General features: G+C 38.0%; 1 protein-coding gene across 3 annotated transcripts; it reads right to left on the bottom strand.

Moving 5' to 3' along the window:
• Positions 1–12,715, bottom strand: LOC129793576 (VWFA and cache domain-containing protein CG16868). Of its 3 annotated transcripts, none has more exons than XR_008750936.1 (5): positions 10,829–12,704; positions 5,505–6,837; positions 3,510–4,096; positions 2,767–3,439; positions 1–1,982 (listed from the first exon to the last, which is right to left on the bottom strand). XR_008750936.1 is itself a non-coding variant. In XM_055833693.1 (5 exons), the coding sequence occupies exons 2-5, from the start codon at positions 12,222–12,224 to the stop codon at positions 2,817–2,819; spliced, it is 3,939 nt and encodes a 1,312-aa protein (XP_055689668.1). In that variant the 5' UTR covers positions 12,225–12,512; positions 12,601–12,715; the 3' UTR covers positions 2,482–2,816. The 3 variants fall into 3 exon arrangements, 2 of the variants coding, with proteins under 2 accessions (XP_055689668.1, XP_055689667.1); XM_055833693.1 differs by lacking the exon at positions 1–1,982 and having other exon boundaries at positions 2,482–3,439; positions 10,829–12,512; positions 12,601–12,715; XM_055833692.1 differs by lacking the exon at positions 1–1,982 and having other exon boundaries at positions 2,482–3,439; positions 10,829–12,714.
• Positions 12,716–12,974: the final 259 nt, after the last annotated feature.

Below are 12,974 nucleotides of genomic sequence, written 5' to 3'. Positions count from 1 at the left end.
TTTTTTTTCCTTAAAGCAGCGATACATTTATTTATTTTTCTAAGAATTGCTTTTTTCATTCATTTAAATATAATAATAATATTATATATTTCTACAAAAAAGGACGTCCTTTGCTTTCCCTTCGGCGTGACACACAAAAATTTTCTTTCTGTTACGTATTTTATTTTCTTCTATCATTGACTATTGAATTTGTAGTAAAATGGGATGGATTAGTTGGGACACTGGTGCGGTAGATGGCGTTGGAAATCTTCTTCTTTTAAAAAGGACGTTATTCACGATGTATGGGGTAGGTTTTGGTTTAAAAAAAATTGAGGGAATTTAAGATTATTTCTTGAGTCAATTTGTCTTGAGAAATAATGAGAAAATTATGATTTTCCAGATCAAAGATGAATTTTTTAAGCATGTTTTAGGTTTCATTTAAAGATATTAATCAAAATTAATTAAAGTTTGGTCAGTATTTAACCAATTTAATATAAATTACTCACGTTCTCGAGTCTTTAATCATCGTCAACAAATTATATTTTGTATCTATACTATTTACTGTTTAAATTTTCATTAATTTGAGCCTTTAAGGAACAGAAAATCCTCTAATTTTTTTTAAACGATATTTTGTAAGAAATTCTCTAATTTATCCCTTTTATGCCTTTGAAAAAATTAGAGGAAGTTCCTAAAAACATTTAAAAGTTTTCTTTCAGGATAACCACAATTTCTAAAATTCAAAAACTAAGTTGAAATGGCTCAAAAAATATCTTGACAGAACTTTTGACAGTTCTTAACCCCAAATTTCGGTTAATTTAGATATATCCGCTGAAAAGACATCCTATTTTTATAAGACTTTCATTTTGATGTTTTATCGCTTTGTCTTACAAATTTACGCCATTTTAAGTATTTCTTCCTAAATAATTTGTTTTTTTTTTCTTTTAATTTTTTGCTGAGCAAATCTTCCATTGACTGAGATTTTTTCATTTCTTTCTCAAAATCTGAATTTCCTTAAAGGAGTTTGGAAAAAATTAAATTATTTAAGTAATCAAAAATTTAATTTTGATTGTTTCTTGATTTTTGATCAATTTTTATGAAAATATCTTTTAAAATTTTATAAATCTTTCCTTCTTTTTTATATTTAAGTAAAGTCAACCAGAATTTGGCTCAAACTTGGTGGGTATTGGGCAGGAAATCCTGAGTTATAAAAATTTCCATGCCAGTGCCATCTACCATGTCACTGGGAAACTACATTCTCCCTCAAAACTACAAACTCCCAACTCAATGCTATTTTCCCTGAAATTCTTGTTTTTTATGTAAAGAAAAATGTGAAAAAATCTGTTCAGTAGTTTTCTTTACAGAGATTAAAAATTAAGTACATACAAATACGTGTTTGTCTATTCAAAATAACTTTGCACCGAAGCTCCGAATTGGATTGAATTGAGCGAAATTTGGCCACAAAACTTTTTTTTTTTGAATTTCAATTCAGTCAAACAGGAAGCACTTTGTTCCACCTCTAGATTCCCTCCAACTGATGGAGCCCCTCACAGTGCAAAGTTCTCTCAAATAGAGCATAAAATGCATCATAAAAATCTCCACAAATCACAGAATTATTGCCCTCTCCCTGCTTCCCCCTCATCCGTAATATTTTATTTCTGTAAAATATTTTAATACTCTGTGCCACGCCGCATTAATAATAAAAATCTCTCTTCTCCTCCACACAACTTGCAACTTTTCAGCACGATGAAGGAATAAAAAAAATTCTTCATTGGCTGGTTATACACATAAAAATTCTTATAACAAGAACATTACAAAAAAAGAAAGAAATTTTCTTGTACAAAGAGAGAATAAACGAACGACAAGAATTTTTTTTTAGATTGAAAACGACGATACAATTTTTAATAATGATTGCTTTTTCGCATGACGAGTCTTGCAAAAAGATTTGATTATTAATTATTCTTTTTTTAGCATCTCTACCCTTTCTCCAACAAGAGAAAGGGAAACTGGGGCGAAATAAATTAATTCTAATTTATATTCTGTGAGGAATCTTTCTTATAAGTTTTTCCCACATGAATTTCTGGGGGTTCTTTTGAGGTTCTTTTATTATTCTTATTTTTTGGGGATATTCTTCCTTCATTTTTTACTTCCAAAGGGGTTTGTCATTGCAAAAATCCATGTACATTAGTTTTCTTATTAAAAATTCATCGCTTAAATGGCTTTTTTTTATATAAAATTCTTAATAAAAAATGTTTCTATTTCAATAGAAAATTATCCCTTTTAGTAGGCTGATAAAATGCTTATTTGTGTTCACTTAAGTTTATAATATTCTTTCAGTCTTATTTTGTGTTTGTTCTTATGCTTCTACCAGAATCAATAATGTTTTCTTTTGTTTTCCAGAAAAGAAAAACAAATCAAAAAGTCTCTGTAGATTTTTCCTTCTACAATATTCTTGTTTAAAAAAAACTAATTGGTAAAAGTTATCAAAAATATCTCTTAAAAAAATAAATTCTTGATGATTTCATTTATTTATTTATCTTTCTATAAAAAATGTTATGTACTTCTGTTTTCGCAATGACAAACCCCTCAATGATTTCACCAAGAAATTAATTTAAATAATTTTAAGTAAAAGAAAAACTCCCGGAACCACAGAAAATCCCCCAAAAATTAATTTAAAAGTTAATTTAAAAATACAGACATAGGGTGTTCCATATTTTTTTTTTTACATTTTCTGCTCTAAAAATTTGGCACTATATGATAGTTTGTTTGTTTGTTTGTTGATATACATACAAAAGGCTTGTAAGCACGGCAAGAGAGATGCTTTAGCTGCATTTTGCGCATCATGAGGTAGTTGCCTCAAGTTGTCTGTGCACCGTAACGGGGGCAAGAACAAGATGTGGCGATGCCGGGAGGATTGTTGTCCCCTCCACGGGGGCTGCTGCGAGATGCCTGTCAAAGCCGCCAAGGGGTCGACAATTGGTGGGACTTGAGACACTCGTACTGATTGACGCTGAATCAGACATTGAGAGCCTTTTGTGCGTCAACAGTGGGTCAGCGAGGGTAAAGCAGAGATTCTCCGAATCCTCATGGGGCGTCATTGTGGAGTACCCATGATCGGAATCTGCTGCATTTGGGCGTCTGCATGCCGATGGGGCACGATATGGGGACACTTCGGGGATCATAATACCCGTAGCTGGGAGGAGATTCTGATTGGAACTATTGCCAAAGTCACAATCATCATGCCCACCCATATCGTCGAAATTCAGTCGCGCCATTGGCACATCCAGTTGATTCTCTCCCTGCGAATCTGCCCCGTAGAGGTGCTCAGCCCCTCCCGGATCTTGATTCTGCCTGTAGCAATACATGGCAAAGCCTACAACGAGGCACAGAGCTATCGTTGCTCCCGCCACGGGGCCAATGGCTGAATAAGCTGGTGGAATTAATGGATCCACAATCGCAGAGCCTAAAAGAATAACAAAAATAAAAATCATTAAAAAACGAAGAGAAAAAAAAAAGAGAAAAAACTTCCTTACCAAGTTGCCCATCGCCATAGGGTGTAGCCGACCCGAGAATCCCATTGAAGCACGACTGCATTGACGTACAGAAGGGCTGTGTGAAGATTGTCTCCCCATCGACGTCCACTTGACACCATTCACACCCCACAACACCCAAACATTCCGTCTGCGTTGCGTACAAATCACACACAGCACTCACGCACGCACGCAACTCCAAATCATCCACAGAGTACGTGAGTGCCGTGGCAGGAGATGCTGCTTCGGGCATAAAGGGCATACAAACACCATCTGTTGCCAACTTCTGATCTTCCCCATCCGCCACGGAAGTTGCTGCACATTTGGCGGCTTCTGTGGTGCCCCCAGGGGGCTCATAGTGCAGGGGGCACTCACACGGACACTCACACTCCGTCTGCTCCATGCGATTGCAATTGAGACAGAGACGATCGACGGTACTGCACGGACAGAAAGCACCCCCATCGTTGGAAGCATTGAGCACCCCAACGAAGATATTTGTACCCGGAATGACGGTTATCTGATACTTTGTCCTCTCTCCGTGCACCACATTCGTCAGGACATCCGTCAGGGATATGTTAAACTGGTAGTATCTGCACGAAAAAAGATTAATAAAAAGAAATATTTAAAGTGTTTTTGTGCCTTTTCTCGAGGGGTGCTTATCTGGTGAATATTTCGACGTGCCCGAAGATTATGAACCATATTCCCCTCTTTTAACACAGGAGTATGGTTCATAATCTTCGGGAGCGTCGATTTGAACGATTATTCCGAATAATAAATCTCGAATTCTGGAGGAAAGAACTTCAAGTTCTGGATTTCTTTAAATTGACTTTAAAATCAAGATTAAATGTTTTAATTTTTTTGCTAGAAGTTTAATAAAATAATTTTGACTGATTAAGACACAAAATCATATTTTTCGAACATTTTTCTTGCAATTTTCATGATTTACCAGCATTTTTAGCTAACTTAATCACGTGTTTTTGAGGTATTTCTCTAATTTTATACATTTTTAGCGGTTTAATATTGAGTATGAGCACTTTTTACCATTTTTTTGTCAAATTTAATTTTTAACACTGGAGGACAAAACTGGCAATCCCTGCCATTTTGACTTCTTTTTTAAGTCATTACAGAATAAAGCCTATCTAGATTCAGATTTTTATTTGAGCTGAATGCGTATAGTCGCTTTCATTCCACTGCGACCTGTAAGGTCATCATCACAAGCCTATCTAACCTATTGCTATAAATTCTAAATCTACATATGTGTAAGCAACTTCAATTACTTCAAGTTCATCGAAAGAAAAGTAAGAAAAACATTTTCTTTTAGGAAGAAAGCAATGTTTGAGGTTAGAATTTTTGTTTTTTCAAGTGTTAAGCGATTTTGAATTGTTCTTCGTTTCCGGATAAGTCAAGTCTAGAAATTTTCACTTTAATAGAAGAGATAGAAATAGAAACAGAACAAAATGAAATTGATAAATTATATTTTAATTTATTTGACAATTTTTTGAATCTTTTCGTACCATTTTTTTTTAAAGTTTGATCACGATTTTTAATTATTCTTCATATAGAATATATCCTATCTCATTTATGGTTCTTTTCGTGTTTGAAAGAGCATTTTGTGTTGTTTTTCTTTCACATTTCATTGAAGTTCTGCACTATTTCCCAAACATTCTATATAATTTTTCATATTTTAATCAATTTTACTCATTTCAATAAAATTCTCATACATTTTATCGAACTTTTTAACGTTTCTTCGCAGAATTTGTACTAATTTCTTGTCAAATGGAAATATTATTGATTTCTTCAAATTTATTCGGAATATTAATAACAAAATACGAATATTTGTTTAATTTTCCTTCAGCTAATCACCCCTTGCTTGAAAAATATTCCAAAGAATATTTTTTATTCACTTTCTTTGTCTGAATAATTCAATTTTAATATTATTTCTTCATATAAATGAAAATTCATTCAAAAATTAATTGAAAAATTAATAAAAAAACTCACCTCTGAATGGTTCTATTGGCGTAAACATTGCAAAGTTTCTTCTGCACGAGTTCTTTGTGATTGAGAATATCATTCGCAACGAAGGATTCTCGGTGGGTTATGTGCTCAAGGGGACGCCTTGAATTGATCCCCGTCACTGGTTCCAACACACTGGGATGAGCAATAAGGTAGCCCCGATCTTCCATTAGGAAGCACTTAACATTCGCCTCGGAGCAAAAGCCCCCGGATTCCAGGACAAGCTTATAGTGGAAGCCCATTGTGAGGTCGAGCGCCACAACGCCAATTGGGGTATCACGCTGTGCACTGTGGAGGGCATTTGGTCTTGCTTCGAAGATTGTGTGCGCAATGGTGGTGACGTAGCCTGCCCCACCGGCATCCAAGTAGGGTTCTGTAACAACAATCCTCCCGGGGTAGGCCATGGCACGTCCAAACCACGGTCTCTGCGTCACTTCCAGTTGATTGCTCACCTGTGTGCCTGGGTAGAGGAGAAGCACCCCATTGACGGACGCAACGTACCGGCGAATGATGAAGTTCTTCAGTGGCCCCTCGCGGAGATGCTGCTTCTTCAGGTACCCAATGATATGCGTTAGAGCTGCCACGTCATTGCGCACCGCTGGCAAAAGCCCTGGATTTGCCAGAAGGTTCGTTTTGTCCCTAATGTACGCCATGAGGCTCTGAATGGTGTGAATTGTGGCCTTTGTGCTACTCTCACGGCTATTCCGGACAAACAGGAAGGGTGACTGGAAGGCTCCGGGGCTGAGGAAGAGTGTCCCACAGTCCATTGTGCCAATTTGCTTGAAATGCCGACACATTGTCTTCCCCCCAGGCGGTGGAATGAGATCCAATCGATGGTACACAATCTCCGGAATGGCAGCAAAGGACACCTCATTGTTGTGCTGGTAGTAGTAATGAATACCCGGATAGACCCTTCGGAGGCTCACGGGGGAACGATTGAGTGCCCCTGTGCGTGTTACAATACACACCACGTATGAATCCATCACGTGGTGCCATGTATACGTCACTGTGTCATTGGAAGCTGCATCCCGGAAGGCATGCGACCCAAAAATCTCACTGAGAATCTCCTCACGAAGGGCAGGAGTGAAGGGTGGTGGCTCAATGTGGCCAATATCGGTGGGAAAAATCATCTCAACGGCTGATGTGCGATCAGCGAAGAAAGGATGCGATACAACATTCCCATCCTTGTCCAGGATGATGGCATAACTATCTGGGTACTTATTGTAGTACAATACATCCTCAGCCAAGTCATTGAGGTACAAATCAACGCCAAAGACTCCAAAACGTTCGCAAGTTTGCGTTAAACTCACGAGAATGTCTGGAAAGGAAGATTAAAATTTGTTTGAAGACTTTTTTTTTAAAAGAAGTTTAAAGGTTTTGGAAGCTGTCTTCCGGTTTTAGGGAATTTCTTGTCGGTTTTAGGAAAGTTTTCATTCTGATTCAACAAAAAATCTTTCTGCTTCATAAATATCTTTTCTTGCTACAATAAAACGTTTTCCCTGCTCAAGAAAATTTTCTTTTTTTTTTTTAAATTCTTCTTAATTTAGGAAGTTTTCTTTATTTTTAAGAAGAGTTTTTTGCTTCAAGAAATTTCTTTTTATTCCTTTTCTTTCTTTCTCTTTTCTTTCAAGAACATTTTTTTTCTACATGTTTCAGAATATTTTAATGCCGAGAAAACTTTTTTATTTTCAAAAAAAATTATCTTCCTGCATCAGAAAGATTGTTTTGTGTCTAAGAAAAGAATCTTTCCGCTTCAAGGTTTGTTTTTGATTAAGGAAATTCTTCTCCTGTCCCAGGAAGACTTCTTCTTGCTTCAAAAATTTTTTTTTCCGCCTCAGGAAGTTTTCTTAACGATTTATAAAATTTTTCTTCTTGATTTAAAAATTATACTTCCTTCAGTAAGTTTCCTTATTAGTTGGTATACCACAATCGTGGCATACCAAGTATTGTAATCGTCGGAAAAACCGACCACCTCAGATCGGGCTCAAACTTGGTATGAGCACGTTTCAGACATCCCACATTACGAAAATGGTGGTGGAAAATTTTTGATCCGGCCGGCCTGCCGGCCGGCCGGCCTTCCGGTGGTCCAAACTTTACCTTATAACTCGAGAACGGTAACAGATAGAGACTTCCGGTTTGAAGTTTTCTATAGAAATGTGGGTGTAAATTTTCATTTTTTCGCATTTTCAAAATCCAATATGGCCGCCGTCCGCCATTTTGAAATACCGTCAACCACTTCCCTTATAGCTAGAGGTCTGAAATTTTAGTATGATGTAGAGCTCAGTAAGACGTTTTCATCAACAAATAATACTTGAAAATCGGTCAAGCGGTTTAGCAAATATGGCGGCCTAAAGCAAAAAGTGTTTTTTCGATATAACTCGAGAACGGCTTGACCGATTTTGACCATCTTGGTATCAAATGAAAGGTATTGAGAAGCCCTACAACTGTTTAGAAGATTTCAAGTTTCAAAAATATCCGCAAGAGGCGCTAAAAACAAAAACAAAAATTGCCTAACTTTAAGGGGCAATATCTCCGAATCCCGATCATAGATTTCCTTGAATTTTTGATATGTTGTAGCCTGACTCAATATCTTTCATCAGTCCGAAAATGAAGAAATTCTATGTCGCCGTTTAGAAGATATAGCCATTTGAAAAATTCTTGAATTTGAAAAGTTCTAAGAGTCATATCTCTTGAACCGCTTGTCCGATTTGACTCAACTTAGTATCAAATTAAAGGTTTTGCAATTATCTACATCTTTCTATAACATTAGAAACCTCTAGAATCATTCTTTCAGGACGAAAAGTGCAAAAAACTGTGTCGGTAGAACATAAATCGGCCATTTTGTGTTCTGGAGGTGACCTTGAAATGTATCGAAATATATGTCAAATTATAGCTTATTTCAATACCTTTCCAGAAATAGTCAAGAAATTTCTGTAGGTCTAGTAGAACTTGAGATATAAGCATTTTAATCTGTCAAATTGCTAAATTTTACAAAAAATCGACTTTGCCTGCTAATATTACTCACAAATTAAATTACAACGCATAAACTGACCCATCCGCGTTGTGGTATACCAACTCTAATAACTGGACGCGTTATGATTGACTTTCAAAATAAGAATAAGAATTTTCATTTTCAGGAAGTTTTATTGTTCTGATGAAGAAAATCATTAGGAATTTTTATTTTCTTCAGGGATTTTCTTTGAACGTAAAGAATCTTATTTCTGTTCCAAAGAAGCTTTCATTCTACTGCTTTCCTGCTTCAATTACCTTTCTTCCTGTTTCAAAAAGTTCTTTTCTTGATTCAAAAAAGATTTTTTTCTTAATTCTTAGATTTTTTTTTCTTTCTGCTTCAAGAAGAGTTCTTATCTGTTTCAAGAATTTATCTTACTCCAAGAAATTCTAAAAATATTCTTCTTCAGGCAATTTCGTCCTTTTTGAAGGATTTTAGTTTCTCCTTCAAGAAAATTCCTTTCTGTTCTTGGCAATATTTTTTTCAGATTCAGGAAGGTCTATTCTTAGTCTAAAAAGTTTTTTTTCTCGTTTTTTTTTATTTAAATACTTCTTCACTAGAAAATCTTTTCCTGTTTAGGTAAGAATTCTTTCTTATTCGGAAAATTCTTTTCTTTCTTCAGGAAGTTTTATTTTTAATTTTTAAGACTCTTTTAACATTTTTTTATTGATTCAAGAATCTTTCAAACTGTTTAAGAAAATTCTCTTAATTCGGGAAGATCTGTTCTCACTCCAGCGCATGAATTCTCTAAGAGTGAGAAACTCCCGTGATAAACTCCTGAAGGCTTTAGCGCTTTAAAAGAAATGTCAAAACCGGGAAATGCTCACATGAAGTTTTCCTCACTTTTTTTTTCCTGCAAAAGCCTTTGGGAGTTTATCACGAGAGTTTTTCACTCTTAGAGAATACAGCCCCAGGAAGTTTCTCTCCCTGCCTCAAGAGACTCCCTTTGAAACTGCAAAGATAAAAATTAAATATAGCATGGATGGAACAATATAAAGCGAAAGAACGGTAAGTAAAACTTACGGGCTGTGATTCTTTCTTTGTCAGTGAAATGTGAAATTGACTGAAAATTGAGGATGGGCAAATTTTGAGGAAGGATTTCTCGCGCACCGAATCACAGCCAAACGCTCAGAAATTTTGTGAAAAGCCTTAATCGTGGGCGTTGGCTGTGATTCGGTACGCGAGAAATCCTTCCTCAAAATTTGCCCATCCTCAATTTTCAGTCAATTTCACATTTCACTGACAAAGAAAGAATCACAGCCCGTAAGTTTTACTTACCGTTCTTTCGCTTTATATTGTTCCATCCATGCTATATTTAATTTTTATCTTTGCAGTTTATATATATTTATCTTTGCATTTTTATATGTATATACAATGTATATATCTATGCATTTATATATATTTAATTTAATTTTATATGTGTATATATAAAACGCCCCGCTTCGCGGGGCGTTGGACTTATGTAACTCATGATATCACATGTTAACTTTAAAACGCGATATCTCCGGAACGGCTACATAGATTTTCTTCATTTTTGGCATGATGAAAGATATTATAGCCAATTATAACATATCAAAATATGAAGCAATTCTATAAAGCGGTGCTCGAGATATTCATCGAAAACTCATCGAAAATTTTGTTTTCGATTTTAGCGCCACTTGCGGTCATTTTTTGAAGTTGTAATGTTCCGAGCAGTTGTAGGGCTCATTAATATCTTTCATTTGACCCCGAGTTGATCAAAATCGGTTAAGCCGTTTTCGAGTTATGGCCGATTTTCGATGAAAAATTGTGGCGGCCATATTGACTAAACGGCTTGACCGATTTTCAAAAATGAGGCATCGTTGGAAAGGTCTTGATGGCCCCTACAACATATCAAAATTTCAGACCTCTAGCTAAAATAGGGGCTGAGATATAGCGAAAACAAAATTTGACAGTTATTCAAAATGGCGGACGCGGGGGTGGGGGGTTGGATTTGACTTCATAATCGGATGTCTTCCACCCGATATATGAACTTTGCCGTTGACCGCAAGTCTCTATCTATTACCGTTCTCTTGCAATATAGTGTTATATTCCGGCCGGACGGACGGACGGCCGGCCGGCCGGCCGGCCGGCCGGAAAGATTTTCGGCGCCACCATTTTTTGGAATGTAGGGACCCTAATTCGTGCTCATCCTAAGTTTGAGCCCGATCTGACGACTTTGCATTTTTGAGTGTACACAGAAGCTGTGCTTCTTTCAAGAAAGAATCACAGCTAAAAACATATTTTATCTCTTTAAAAATTCAAAGAAATTCCCTCTTACCTTTAGTATCAGGATCCAGGTAGGGCGAATGAAGTGTGATGTTCTCCGTGAGATTCCCTTCGCGGAACATTTGACTAAAGAACGCCGTGACATTGACAAAAACCTCATCCATTCGGTACTTGTTAACTGTGAGCATTAGCCCGGCTTCTGCTGGTTCTGCTCCCTCAATTTTGTGTTTCCTGTAGTCCTGCAGGGTGATATCGCAGAGGAATTGCGTCTCGTACATTATTCTCTTCTCATCCAGCACCACTTGAATGGTATTAATGACAACGGGATGTTTCAGTGCCTTCTGCCCAGCAGCAATGACCTCCAGCACGCCCGTTGCATCCGCTAGGGATGACAGCAATCCCCGACTGATGTAGAGGAACATAAACTGCCCACTAATACCCTCTGAGCGTTCAATCTCAGCCAGGAGCTTGAAGGCTTGCTCAAAGCCCAACGTATGATTTGTCTGGGCTTTTGTCTTATTGAGCCCCTCGAGGAATTTTGCAATCTTCCCCCGATTATCCATTGTGCCAGCGTACATCTGCCCCGAGCAGTGTTGACGCTGTTCTGGCTCAAACACCCCCACACGGTCAGAGATGCTGAGCACGGCGATTGAGTCTGTGGCATGAAGGAGGCTCACGACACTCTTTGCCGTTGCCTTTGTCAGTTCCAGCTGATCCATATTGAGGGAACTTCCGTGATCCACAAGGAGGAGGATTCTCTTATCCCTGATTGCTGCTGTGAAGAGTTGCCGGAGATGCTGATTGTCCGGGCAGGTGCGATCGACAGCATTGTCAGCGGCCGCCATGAAGTATTGACGACGAAAATGAGCTGAACTGTGGCTGAATTTCTTCAATTCCTTCATCAGGGACATTTCAAAGTGCTCCTCATTGTCCTTAACATCCTCAAGGGTCTTCATAAAGTCCACAATGTCACTCTGTTGCCTCTCGTAGAGTACGGAAGTGGCGGTAGGGGAATTCCGGAAGGGACAGGGAAAGGTGACTGAATTGAGTTGGGTACGATTGAGCTGCTGGGCTGTGCTAACAATAAAATCCCTGAGGTTGGAGATGACCAAATGTGCCTTCTCCAGCTTCATTGCCAACTTCTGGGACATCCTCTTCACCGTCTCCACGTCATCCCGTGGCAATGGCACAAATTCCATCAGATCGAACATCTTCTGCACATCCGGCACACCCAGCTCATCATCCCGGATCTCCTTGAAGCGCTCCTCGAGACGCCGTGCGAGTCTCTGCGCCCGCGGGGGCTCTTCCGCGGTGACAGGAGCTGGCTCTGTGAGTCGCCGGACACTCACAGTGGCCGACCCATTGAGGATTACAGGTACATAGTGACTCCCGGCGGCGCAGGTCGCCAGCAAAGCAGTGCAGAAGTACAGCCAGGAGGGGGTCAACATCTCAGGGGAGGAGGCAACACACACAGGTCACACTTTGGGGCATCTTCAATGAGCCAACAAACGCACACAACGGGCCCCTTATCGCGCGCCCCTTCGATTAATTTCCACACTATCGACACCTCGCTTAATTTCCCACCTTATCTCTGGCGCGGCGGTACAAATCAAACACTCACTGATATCGCTTTACGATGCCGTTCATTCTGGGGCTCCGCTTTTTTCGCTCTTCTTCACCCTTTTTCTCGGCACGCACGGACACAAGAAAAAAAAACAAGTTTATGGCACCATTTTCTTAGACAAAAATTTCACGTTTAATCACCACGAAAATACACACGGAAGCACCTCAATTGTACGCACGGGGGCCCCAGGGAAGACTTACTTGAGAGTTTTTGGGGAAAAATTCGCGGGGAAAGTGCAAAAATGCAAGAAAAACACAGAAAATGCGCGACACTAATAAAACTTTTTGACAACATTCAATGTACACTGTTAGAAACGGTTTGACATCTTACTAAAAAATATTTTTGGGTTCTTTGTATTGAAATTAGATTGAAAATTGATGGAAATTGATTATAAAATGATTAAAAGGTAAAAATAAAGTAAAAAGGTGCGAAAATTCAATAAAAATGGGTAAAGTTCTAATTTGTGGAGCGACATAACCTCAAAATGTTTTTGAAATTCTTTGTAAGACGAGCGGTAGATGGAAAAAATTTAGAACTTCTTGGCATTTTATGATAACGATATTTTTTTCTGTTA

This window comes from Lutzomyia longipalpis, chromosome 3, assembly GCF_024334085.1.
Source record: "Lutzomyia longipalpis isolate SR_M1_2022 chromosome 3, ASM2433408v1".
NCBI classification, from domain to species: domain Eukaryota; kingdom Metazoa; phylum Arthropoda; class Insecta; order Diptera; family Psychodidae; genus Lutzomyia; species Lutzomyia longipalpis.
Note: the sequence above shows the minus strand (reverse complement) of the source record. Positions and strands in the feature narration are given on the sequence as shown.